At 34.8% G+C, this 13434-nt stretch overlaps 1 protein-coding gene across 10 annotated transcripts in view; it reads right to left on the minus strand.

The window, feature by feature from the left end:
* Kdm6a (lysine demethylase 6A) overlaps positions 1 to 13434 on the minus strand; it is a 150921-nt gene that overhangs the window by 38837 nt on the left and 98650 nt on the right. For 4 of the 10 annotated variants that reach the window (XM_059251408.1, XM_059251406.1, XM_059251411.1 and 1 more), the window contains exons 8-14: positions 13216 to 13250; positions 10237 to 10330; positions 6281 to 6407; positions 1716 to 1814; positions 1363 to 1582; positions 691 to 825; positions 84 to 239 (exon numbers count right to left, since the gene is read on the minus strand). In XM_059251408.1, the coding sequence (XP_059107391.1) occupies positions 84 to 239; positions 691 to 825; positions 1363 to 1582; positions 1716 to 1814; positions 6281 to 6407; positions 10237 to 10330; positions 13216 to 13250 (866 nt within the window). The remainder of the gene's footprint in view (positions 1 to 83; positions 240 to 690; positions 826 to 1362; positions 1583 to 1715; positions 1815 to 6280; positions 6408 to 10236; positions 10331 to 13215; positions 13251 to 13434) is intronic. The other 6 variants (XM_059251415.1, XM_059251410.1, XM_059251416.1 and 3 more) reach the window with 2 other exon arrangements.

Consider the following 13434-nt stretch of genomic DNA (forward strand, 5'->3'; position numbering starts at 1 on the left):
AAATGTTCGAACTGCACAATTAGATGGCAGTTGGAGCTCCTTTTTTGAAAAACTGGGATTTTCTATTTCTCTAGGACATATACCTTTGTTGGACTAGATGTTCTTTTCCTCTTGGCAGGACTGGACAGGTCATCTACTTGGCTAGGAGGAATCATGTGTAGTGGCAAGGACTGCTGTGAAATTGGTGTTTGACTGAGGCCTAATACAGGTTCAGTATTTGGATGATGAGGTTTACATGCCTAAGAATCACAGAAGGAAGACAAAAATAGGGTGCTATATATTCTTACTTCATTCCTTCAAATTATAAAACTTACAAACTGTATACTTTTCAAAGTTATGTGGACATCGCTGATTGCAATAAATTAAAGTCAAAACTCAATGAATCATCATCAATGGAGGAACGTGTACCTTCCTTTGAAAATCTTTTAAAAACTAAATAACCACTGCAGCATTATTTTAAGAAATCTTGCAAAATCATGAAAATGCACAAAGGTTCTAGTTGGTACCCCCAGATTTCGTCCCATATCAGAGGGAATTTTATTTTGATCTAGATTCCCTTAGTACTTAAAAAGAAAAGGCTATTATTCACTAATAAAAGCCTTCTATGCTTACTTAAAATAAGCTTGACTACTACAGATTGAAAAGAACCCTTAAAGCTGGGCACCTGCAGAACATAACCCAACTTCTCACCTGCTGTGCTGTGTTCATGGCACCCTGCCTGGAGGTAAGCTCTGCGGGGATTGGTAGGCTCCACGCCTCCTCAATACTAGGAAGTAATTTAGTTTTATTCTGTAGACTACCTTGTGGAAGGTTACACAACTGAGCCTAGGAAAAATTATGTAAAAAGCAAATTTAACACAAGCCTACTTGAGTAAGAGTAAGTCCACTAAATCTTCCTAAGTGCTAATTGTTTTTAAAAGAAAATAGATTCTAAATTTGGGGCTTTAAAAAGATACTATGTATAAAGAGGGTAACCAGAATGTAAACCTTTGTGAAAATCAAAACATAGCTAGGCTATTTCCAGGGTTCTCATTAGCTGTCTTCTCATGAAACTTGAAGCAAGAGTGAAAGACATTGTTTGTGTTCTTTTCTTTAAAATGCTATGACAACTTAAAAATGTAGACTGAAAAATTTATGCAAATTAATATGCATCGAAGTGCAAGAGAGCATTTAAAAAATATTGCTTATCTCATTTAAAATGAAAAGTAAAACAGTATTACAAAGCTATGGTATGTTTACAAAATATGGAAACAGATTATAGACATCCAAAGACAACTAGACAAAATTTCCAGCCACCCTATTCCTGCCTGAATGTTCTGGGTAAATATGTGGCTTTAAAAAATTGATATTTAAAAATTTTACCTGTAAATATTTAATCCGTGCTGCAAGTGCAGAGGTATTACTACAATGTTTGCTTCTAGTTGCATTTAAATAGCATTTAATAGCATCCTGAGGCTGGTTGCAGGATTCATAGAGAGTGCCTAGATCCATCCAGGCTGCAGAATGGCCATGGTCCAATTGTACAGCACAAATATAGGCCTGTAAAGCATCCATAGGCTGATTTTGCTGTTGATAGAGCACACTAAAAAGGGAAATTAAGAAAAAATAAGTCAACTAAGAATAACTAGTTAGTGTCATAGCATGATTTTTATTACAAAGCACATTATGTGATGCAGCCATCTTTACATACCAATGTTAATTTTAGACAGTCTTACCCTATTGAACACCATGTATCTGCACTTGCTTCTGATTTATCAATAGACTGCCTGTAAGATATAAAGGCATCCTGAACTTTCCCAATACTTGAATAGCACCTGAGAGGGAGAGGGAAGAGGGAGGGTAAGAAAATTCCATCAATATCAAAGCAAATTACATTTATTTGTTTAAAAAAGGTTATGTATCAAAGCAAAATTTTTAAATGTATTATGCCAATATATCTAGGTACATGGTTATATATGCACAAAGAAATTGCAATATACATGATAACTAGAAATTCAAAACTGTATTATAGTTTTTCTTAAGAGTGCTAAAGTATACTGCATAATTGATACAGGCTATTAAAATGAGTATAGGCCATATCACTTTAATGTAACACTGAGAGTTGAGCACAGCCCCACCACTCTGCTTTTTTATCTTGACCTCTAGTTTTTCATACAGTCAGAACTGAGTGCAAAATACCAAAACCACATGTTTTCAGTAAGAGCTAATGAATTTCTCCTTTTCTTAAACAGTAAAAGGCAAATGCTCTTTAATTCATAAAAATGCTAATGCAATGGTTTAGTCTCCAAGTATCATAAACAGTATAAATATAGTATACAGTATTTTATGACTAGCAAAGACAGCAATAAGATTCAGGTTTCAATGCCTGCCATTTTCTTAGTGAGGATGTACCTAATGAATGTACAGACATCACGGAAATTACAAAACAAGAAATTATGTTTGGTGCTAAAGGAGAAAGAAAACAAAACCCTAGATTCTGTTTCCAAGGAGCTTACAATTTAACTATTTTTCCTTTTCTTTTGTTCTTTTATTTTATTTTGCCCCCCACCCTGGGTCTTGCTTTGTAGCCTGGCTGAACCGGAACTCACAGAGGTTACACCTGCCTCTGCCTTCTGAGTTTTGGAATGCTTCACCACCCCTAAGAAGTTTGCAATTTAGATGAGGAATGAAGGAAGGCACTATAAATATCACAATGCCATATCAAATGGCTAACATAGACAGTTTAAGAAGAGACTACAATCCATGTAGAATTTGGTGGTGAGGTGAAAGTAAAGAACATGGATATTTATAGATATTATTTAGAGCATAAATTCCTAACTGCAAGCAAGTAAAACATAGAAAAACATAGCTTTCCAGTAAACTAGTATTTGTCTTATTATTTGCTTATGTTGGGAGAACACTGGTTAAGAGTAATCAACAAAAGAAAATGTAAATCTGAAAATCTTTACTTGCTTAAAGACTATTTTTATCCCCATAATTATTCTTTAAAAAGTGTATTAATCGTTGGATCAGACACAGAGAATGAGAGGAGATATTTCAAATAGATTTGAACAGTATGGACAAACCCTAATGTATTTTGGTTTTTTCAGACCCCTCCCCCCGCAAAAAAAAAACCCAAATTCTGTTTTCCTAACAATGGAAGTGGTTGTGATAAAAGCACCTTATAAGAATATTAATCTGCCAACAATGTATAGTATAGACTAAAAGGAAAGTTACGTACAGAAAAGAGAATAATTACATTCACTGGTGTGGAACATGTCAAAGCTGAGATGAAAGGAATGGAAGCAGAAAGAGCAAAAGAGAGAAAAAAAAGCAGAAGAGTAGATAAGACTTCATAATTGACTGATTACATATCCAGTGAGGTGTGGCACAACTTAGTTGTAAAATCTGATTAAACAGTGAAAGGGAGATGCTAGAAGTGTAGCTCAGTAGCAACAGTAGAGTGTTTGCCTAGGATACACTAGACCTAGGACCCCTCACTCCCAAAAAGAGAGGTAAAGGAAAGAGTAGAATATGATTTTTCTCGCAAAAGGCAATGAAGCTGATTTGGAGAATAGGATAAATAAAAGGTGAGGGTATTAGGATGGAAAACCTATGTGAAAATGTTAAAATTTAAAATAGCTCTATAGAAATCTACCTTTGAAATTTATCTATATGAAGAAAAGCTATAAGAACAGAGGACATCTGGTAGAGAGGGTAAAAATAGGCCTAAGGAATTACTATCATATAGATTGGATAGTATCAAAAATTTTACTGACTAGACAGAAAAGCAAGTTTCACACAGTATCTACAAATTGGGACAAGGTCAGTAATAATGTCAAATTGGAACAAAAGCATAGGGACAAGGACAGAAACACAACCTTTAAAATATTATTTATTCATAAACATTTCTCATATTAAAAGCAAAATATTAGATGGTAATGACTATAAGAAAGCATCAAAAAAATTTAAAACAGATCCAGAATATTATGATAGATGAAAAATAATTAATCTCTGAAATGATCATCTTGAATCATAAAGCAAGTTAGATTGTGATAACTATCCCTTGTTTGAGAAGTCAGGAAAGTTTGGTGTATATTTGCAAAATAATACATTTCAATGGTCCAGAATATACAACCAGTTGAACTGAAGGGGAAAAAAAATGGAATACTGTTCACTGAAGCTGAAAATTACTTCATTTTAAAACAGCAAGTTTAAGTATGGTTCATTATAAACAAATTTATTTTATAAAATTCAAGTGAAGTCACAAAACTGAAGCTTTGACACAGGAAGGTGTATAAGAGATCAACCATTTGCAGCCAACTAATTATTTGTTGTAAAGGGTTGGCTGTCATATACCTTGGAAGATTCTTCTTTATTTTTCAGCAGAATCCCTAATCTCCACCCATAAGGTGCCAGTAGCACTCCATAACACGGTTCTCTTGTCCCTCGAGAACCAATAGTTTAATACAATCCCCTTATAAAAGACACCACATACTTAAATCATAGAACATGGGAGATACCAATCTGGCACTGACCTCGAAGCTGGAAGGTGCTGTGCATGCTACCAGGGAGAAAAGTAATTATCAACCTCACCCAGCTGTGAACCCTGCAAGCTAGAATAATGACTGGCCTAGCAAGACATGACCATGAGGTGCAACAGTGGTACAAACATACTGAGAATAACCAACTACTTTCTGAATGGACTTAAGGCCCACTCTACATGGCCTGTCTAGTTACAGATTCTCAACCGCAGTAATGGAGCTGGGTATGACTATGCTCATGTAGAGTGGGCCTTAAGTTCATTCAAGGCTATGGGTCCTAGGAAAGAACCTATTATTATTACTCTGCTAAATGGACATACTATTAAACTGACTCTTTAAAAAAAAAATAAGATTTATTTATGTATTATGTATACAATGTTCTGTCTGCATGTATCCCTGCCCAGGAGAAGAGGGCGCCAGATCTCATTACAGATGGTTGTGAGCCACCTTGTCGTTGCTGGGAATTGAACTCAGGGCCTCTGGAAGATCAATCAGTTCTCTTAACCTCTGAACCATCTCTCCAGCCCCTAAACTGACTCTTAATGACTTATTGTTATACCCAAATTACTGCATCTCTCAACCTTCATTAGAGAAACTTCTATTTACAGTAGATGGTGATTAATAGAAACCTACAAGTGGTAAGTGGTCAAAATACAGAGAATAAGAGACTGAACATATCTAGTCCTAAATGGGGTATTTATACTACACCTTCTCCTCTCAAGACTCAGGGATCATTGTAGGTAGAGTGTCTGTGAAGAGTGTAAAAGGGCCAGAGTTGGTGGGTGACTGAGTAAAGGGGAGAGTGGGGGGAAATCACCTGATCTGAGAGAGTTGGGAGAGGGGTGAATATGATCAAAACACCTTATAGGAAAATCTCAAAGTAAAAAATGAACAAGGGGAAGAGAAGCCAGGCGGTGGTGGCACACGCCTTTAATCCCAGCACTTGGGAGGCAGAGGCAGGCGGATCTTGGTGAGTTCGAGGCCAGCCTGGTCTCCAAGGCGAGTTCCAGGAAAGGCACAAAGCTACACAGAGAAATTCTGTCTCAAAAACACAAAAAACAAAAAACAAAAAAAAAAAAAGGGGGGGGAGAAGAAAACTGAAACCTCAAAAGGGGTTTATGTATCATCTCCAGTTTAAAAAAAAAATTAATATGTATCATCTAACATTTTACAAAAATTAACTGAGCGCTTACTTAAATTTGAGTCTTTTCATGCCTAGTACACTGATCTTTTCACTATATTATGAAAGGAAAAATGGATTAGGATCTATCAAATACATATATAAAGAGTACATCTCAAATAACCCCTGAACAAAATTCCGAAAGTCGATGTCTCTTTCCAGCAAATCCAACAAGAACGTACTCACTTTCTCAAAGAATGTAAGATTTCAAGTGAAACTGTGACCTGAGTTCTACTACAAACCAAATGCTAGAACTCACCAGGAAAGGCAGAAAAGTAGTTCACTAAAAAAAGTAATATCTGAAAGGACCTTTTTAAAAACTAGTAACAATTCCGGTTAAATGAAAAAATTAAAATAAGAAATGTCCTCTTAAGAAGACAGGGTTATGCTATAAGAAAACTACTATATCTAAAAGCTTTGTTATATAATTTACCTTTCAGAAATCTTTATTATAATCTATTAAAAAGAGAAAATATACTGTTCAAGGTATAAATGTACACTAACATTTGAGGTTGTAATTAAAATCTCTTAGTTATAATTATCAATAGCAGGATATAATTATCTGGTTAAATCTTACCTTCCAAGGAAATACCAGGACTGGCCAGAATTTGGATCTGCTTCCAAGGACTTCTGGAGATATTGAATAGCATAACTTTCCTTGGTGGCTTTATCTCCCAGGAGATCCACAGTGTGATGCATCCAACCTTTAAAACATTAACATACATTATATAATAATTCTATTTTTAAGAATACAAAGCAGAAAATTAACAAAAATAACCTTTTCCATCAATGTATTATTGATCAGAAAACACATTCTGATATTTTAGAACTGCTAATTCTTATAATAAGTCTTTCTCATAGGAGGGTAATGCCAAAGAGATGAACAGCTTTTAAAATAAATTAAAGAGTTTAAAAATAATTACTTAATACATAATAGATTACAATTCTAGGTAACTCCAATAATCTACCATTAATCAAACATGTCCACTCTAAATGTACATGCTATCAATCAAAAATATAAATAACAAGGCTGTATTGGCTACTAGTAGTCATTTTCTCATAACGATACAAAGAACATAGAAATATCATATATACTATTCCACATAAATATTAAGTGTAAATAATCTCCAAGACATTTTACTGGTCCAGTATTTACTTCCAAGTAATAAATATAAAACTAATGACAATTCAGATTAACATACATGCATAATCCCACCTCTCTGACTAAACAAATTCATACTGTATGTAAAATAAAAACTATAAAGAATTATAAAATACTTAACTTTGAAAAACAGAGCTTTATGAAAACTCTATTCAAATGTTAGGAGTACCACAAAATATCTAATTAACTTTTTTAAGAATATGAACAGGGGATTGGAGATGGCTCAGCAGTTAAGAGCTCTGGATGTTTGTTTGCTTGTTTGTTTGTTGTTTAAGAGAACCTAAGTTCAATTCCCAGCTTCTATAATTCCAGTTCCAATGGAGCTGATGATTGCTGGGGATTTGGGGGGTGGAGGGGGGGGCTGTTGCGCTTTGGGTGGCCTAGAATAGGCTGGCCTTGAACTCAGAGATCTGTCTGCCTTTGCCTCCCAAATGCTGGGATTAAAGGCACATATGCTCAGCCTGATGATGTCTTCTAGCCTTAGAAGGCACCAGGCATGCCCATGGTACACAGACATAAATGCAAGCAAAACCACCATACACATAAAATAAAGAAATCATAAAAAAGAAAAAAAAAATTTGATAAGTAGTTAATCAAGCAAAAACACACCATGGAATAATACTATATTCTAAATCTTTGAAATGCATAAGATCCATTTGGTTAAGTTTGCCAATAGATCACATTTCAATTGTAAATCACTCCAATATATAAAATTAGTTTTGTTCTTTGTACAATCTACAGTATATGAAACAAACAAGGATCCTTTTTTTGACATTTGTGATTTAACCTAAGATATCTTAAAGGAATTCAGTTACCATGTTTTACCAAAGTTAAAACAAACAAACAAAACATTCTTCCTATCTCTCTCCTTCTATTACTAGTAAAACAAGATGGGGGAGGGGGAGTGACATGGCTCACCAGGCAAAAGTGTTTGTTGTGCAAGAATGTACAATTAAATTCAACACCTGGTTAAAAAAAAAAAGAGCGAAAGAAAGAAAGAAAGAAAGAAAGAAAGAAAGAAAGAAAGAAAGAAAGAAAGAAAGAAAGAAAGAAAGAAAGAAAGAAAGAAAGAAAGAAAGAAAAAGAAAATGGACTCCTGAAAGGCGTAGGTGTCCTCTGACAGCCACATGACTACCATGGCACCTGTGTGACTGAAAGTGCATGCCCCTCCCCTATAATAAATTAAAAAAAATTTTTAAAGCAGGATCTAGAGAAATGGCCTCTATAAGGAGCTGGTCCAGAAGCAGAAAACAAGTTGCTATAAAGCAGACATAATTATACAAAATCATGAGTTTACTTTTATATTCTGAAATTTAACAAACCATTGTCAGAAGTCAGGTGATTTATGACTTAGACAGAATAAAATCACAATATTCCAATCTACTTAAGTTTAAAAAATATATGATCATATTAACTGATAGGTAAATAATTCTGAAGGCACCACACTTGTTTTTTCCTACTTAAAAATCCAAAACCTTTTCACTGTACTAGCAACATATTTAAAATATAAAAATAAAAATCACATTACTCAAACACTATAATTATTAAAAAGTACTTTGATACTCTTATAATTCTTTTTTTATACTCTTATAATTCTTAAAATAAAGACGATTTAAGTAAAATTCTAATAGCTAAAATTAAAAAGGTTTCATATGAAGGTGTGGTGATTTGAATGAGATGACCCCTAGAGTCTTGGGCATTTGACTACTTAGTCCCCAGTGTATGACACTGTTTGGGTAGAATTGGGAGGTATGGCTTTGCTGAAGGAAGTATGTCACTGCGGTGGGTGTTGAGTTTTCAAAAGCTCCCTGTCATCATTCTCAGTTAAGAAGTTAATGTTTCTTTCTTTCTTTCTCTTTCTTTCTTTCTTTCTTTCTTTCTTTCTTTCTTTCTTTCTTTCTTTCTTTCTTTCTCTCTCTCTCTCTCCCCCTCCTCCCTCTCCCCTCTCCCCTTTACACACACACACACACACACACACACACACACACACACACACACACAAGTACGTGGTGGTATTGTGTTCCCCAAAATATTGTGCATGCTAATAAACTTATCTGGGGTCAGAGAACAGGACAGCCACAATACTAAACATAGAGGATACGCAGTGGTAGCACATGCCTTTAATCCTAGCATTCCAGAGGCAGAAATCCCTCTGGAGCTTTGTGAGTTCAAGGCCATACTGGAAACAACCAGGCATGGTGACACACGCCTTTAATCCCAGGGAGTGATGGCAGATACCAGAAAGGTATATAAGGCGTGAAGAGCAGGAACTAGATTTGGCTGGTTAAACTTTTAGCTGGTTAAGCTTCAGGCTTTCGAGCAGCAGTTCAGCTGAGATTCATTCTGGATGAGGACTGAGAAGCTTCCAGTCTGAAGAAACAGGATCAGCTGAGGAACTGGTGAGGTGAGGTAGCTGTGGCTTGTTCTGCTTTTCTGATCTTCCAGCATTCACCCCAATAACTGGCCTCAGGTTTGATTTTATTAATAAGACCTTCTAAGATTCCAGCTATACACACACACACACACACACACACACACACACACACACACACACACAAAATGTTAGTTAAAAATTAACAATTGATTCCAGGGCTGCCAAGGCTATACAGAGAAACCCTGTCTCAAAAAAAAAAAAAAAAAAAAGCAAATGATTTTCCCAAAACCCAAACAAAACTGAAAGGATAACTCCAATACAAAAGACAAAAAAGAAGTAACTCAATAATTAGGCAACAAAATTATGTGTTGGATAGGGCTTCTTTGTTCTCTTCTTAAAGACAGTGACACAAAGACCTAAATGGTTTTATTTCCTCACATTTAACATTAAAATAAGACTGTGCTTATAAAAACTATAGTGTGCTAAAGTTTGTGTAATTTTAGATAAAATATTTTAGTGATTAATACAGATGAAGCTGTAAAAGGCAACTCATCAACCACTAAATGACTGTAGGCAAATCACTTAATTTCACCGAGTATTAAGCATTAATGTAACGTGGCACAAAGGAAGTACTCACACCTTTTCATCCAATGGTTAAATAACAGGGAGAATTTTCAGAATTTAAAAGAACCATCTAGCCAAGCAGTCGTGGCACATGTCTTTAATCTCAGCACTCAGGAGGCAGAGCCAGGCGGATCTCTGAGTTCTAGGCCAGCCTGGTCTACAGATTGGGTTCCAGGACAGCTAGAACTGTTCCACAAAGAAACCCTGTCTTGAAAAACAAAACCCAACCCCCACAAAAAGGGCCATCTATATTATATCCAAGAATGGTACTATATAGTTCGACTGTAAGATGTGAAATGCTTTGCAGAGGGGTCAGATTTTTACCAACTCTGAAAAATATACAGAAAAACATATAAAACATATAATTACATACCTAATTGTTGTAAGACAGTTGCTTTTACTTGTGCAGAAATGTTTTCTGTCTGCAAAAGTTGCTCATAAGCGTCTTTTGCAGAATGATACTTCCTCTAAAAAGCAGAAAAAAAATTTAGAGAAAAGTAAAACAAAAATAATCTTTCACATATTAAGAATTATATGTTTATTATGCTTTGGCACATTTTAAAAAAACTAGCTGAAAGTAAAAACTGCTGATTCTATTGCTGAATGTTTCTTTTTAACATTAGACACGTTCCATTGTACCTAATGCTAGTAATAACACCCACTACAACAAAGTATCATTAAAATACGACCTTTTAAGTATTTGCCAACTCCCAATAGCTAAAATCATCTCAACTTATTTAATAATGAAAATCATCTCAATTTTACTTAATAGCATTAATGAAATCAGAGTATTCTCCTTCCAAGTGTAAAATTTGTCTGCTTAGCAACAAGTTTCCAAGCAACTCAATAATGTAGAACACATGCAAAAAAATGCTATAATAAAATCACAGGTACAAATGTAATTAAAATCTAAGTTATAAACATACACTTTCCAGAATATAAAATCTTACAAAAATATTTATAAATCACAATTCCCATTATTATATTATAACAATGCTTACAGTATTTTCATGTTCCATAGGCAAATCTCTAAATGCAACCATTTACCCACAGCACTCTCCGCAAAGTTTCAACATGACCAAAAGCTATTATCACAACACCAGTCATAAAGTTTAAAATTACTCCTTCAAAGCAAAAGGAAAAGGCCAAAAAATAAAAAGCTTGCAAACACTGCTTTTAAATTATACTCTTTAGAACAATAGGCTGCATTGGCTTTTATTCTTATTACTATACTACCATTTAACTGGCTGAACAATATAAATCTTAAAAACTATAGGGAGAAAAACAAAACTGGCTATGTAAATCACAGGCAAATCACTTACCCTATGATCTGACATCTACAAATTAACTACTATAAAAGGTAATATCTAATCTTTCTATCTACAGAATCATTTTAAGTATCAACTGAAATTAATAAATAGCATTGGAAATAACCAAGGAACTATATTATATAAATACACTGTTTCAAAATTGAGGGAGCATTTTAGACAACAGCACATTGAGATTATCAGCGCTTATTAACTGAACTTCTATTTATCAGCTCAACTAATTGCTAAGACATTAATTTTGTCTAATCTACAAAAGTTAAGTACACAGCTACTAAAGTATAAGGGCCAACCTACTCAATCTAATTCCTTCAGCCAGAAAGTATTTGTTGAGTATCTAACATATAATGGAACTGGCTGAGGCTACAATGTAGCTTGAAGACTAAAGACAGAAAAACAAAATACATCATGCTGTGTATAGTGCAAGTATATTTTGGAGAATGTGCAAATGCTTAGAAAACTAGAAGACTGCTCACAAAGACCTTGCTAAATCAGTTGATTGGTTTATGCTAAGATAATGGAGACAACGAACTATTTCAATTAATATAATCAGATTTATACCTTATTGTGAACCATCTCAATGTTACTACACACCAAAATTTAGAAATACAAAACAATAACATGCTCAAAATATATTTGCATCTTAACGAGAAACACAAAGTTGGCTTTTTGCCTCATATCACGTGCAAAACAATGAAAACTGCATTAAAGTGAGTTCACTGAACATGACCAAAACAGCACAAATCACAAATAAGAATAGAGACTTGATGAAACAAAACAACTATAATCCCAGCCTGAGGAAGCTAACCTAGGCTCAATTGTGATATCATTTCTCAAAACAATAAAAGTTTAAATTAAAAAAAGGTAGAGAGATGGTTGAGTGCTTATTGTTCTTGAAGAAGACTGGGGTTCTGTTCACAGCATCTATATCAGGTAGATCACAACTGCCTGTAAGTCCAAGGGCACCTGTACACATGTGTACATAAACCATGCAGGCAGGCAGACACGTGTGTGCATACACACAGGCACAGACAGACACACACACACACACACACACACACACACACACACACACACACACACAAAGATGGCAAAGACAAAAATATGAGTGCTAGACAAAAAAATCCAACATATAAGAAATTAAAGAAAACGACTAAATAAAAATTAGGTAGCTTTAAAAAAAAAAAAAAAAGCCCCCCCCCCTTTTTTAAAGGGGGAGGGGGTTGGGTCTGGTTTTTTCAAACAATGTTTCCCTGTGTAAGCTCTGGCTGTCCTGGAACTTACTCTGTAGACCAGGCCGGCCTCAAACTCACAGAGATCCACCTGCTCTGCCTCTCGAGTGCTGAGATTAAAGGTGTGAGCCACCACCGCCTGGCCTTAAACACCAATCTTTAACAGTTGGAGAAAACAAAATACTGTTTGAGCCACACAATTTCTTATTTTCACATAGTAACCCAAGTATACAATAAAGCACGTACCTAGGAGATACGTGCTTCTTGCTACATTCTCATATTTATATTACCGTGAGGTGTAATCAAATAGATAGTCTGAGGTCATTTATGTCCGTGGTTCCCAAACTTAACTATGTAGCACAATCATTAGAGAAACTATAAACGAGAATTAACAAAAAGGGGATGGTGGTATGGCTCAGTGTAGATAAAAGCACATACTTTACAAGCCTAGTGACATGAGTTTCATCCATACAAACCCATAAAGTGGAAGAGACCTACCTACACACACACACACACACACACAGCGATTGATAAAGAAAATCATTTAAAAACAACATATTATAATAAGCATCTACAACAGAATGAAGCATTCTTCACCACAAGAGAAATATTAAATATAATCATTTGAACAACCAAATCAAGTTTAGCAACTGATGAAGCAATACTTTAAGTAAACTTGAGTATAAATACATAACATAATGCTCAGAATTGCATTAAATTATCGAAATATACTTTCACTAGTAATAAGTGATACTGTGTATTTCTGTTTGAACGTGGGCAAAGTAAAACACTTACCTGAGTTTCATATAAGTGGGCAATGTGAAACTGAACTGCAAAGGATGACGGAAAACAAAAAACAGTCAGTAACAATACAGCAAAGTTAGGGGCAAATTAGGCAAGGATAACAAAACAGAAAATAAGCAAACATGGCTTATATAACATAGATTTAAGTAACAGGAATATAACTTTTACGTGCTTTTAATAAAAAATACACAATCATACTGAAGAACAAAC

Source organism: Peromyscus eremicus, chromosome X (genome assembly GCF_949786415.1).
Source record: "Peromyscus eremicus chromosome X, PerEre_H2_v1, whole genome shotgun sequence".
Lineage (NCBI taxonomy): Eukaryota > Metazoa > Chordata > Mammalia > Rodentia > Cricetidae > Peromyscus > Peromyscus eremicus.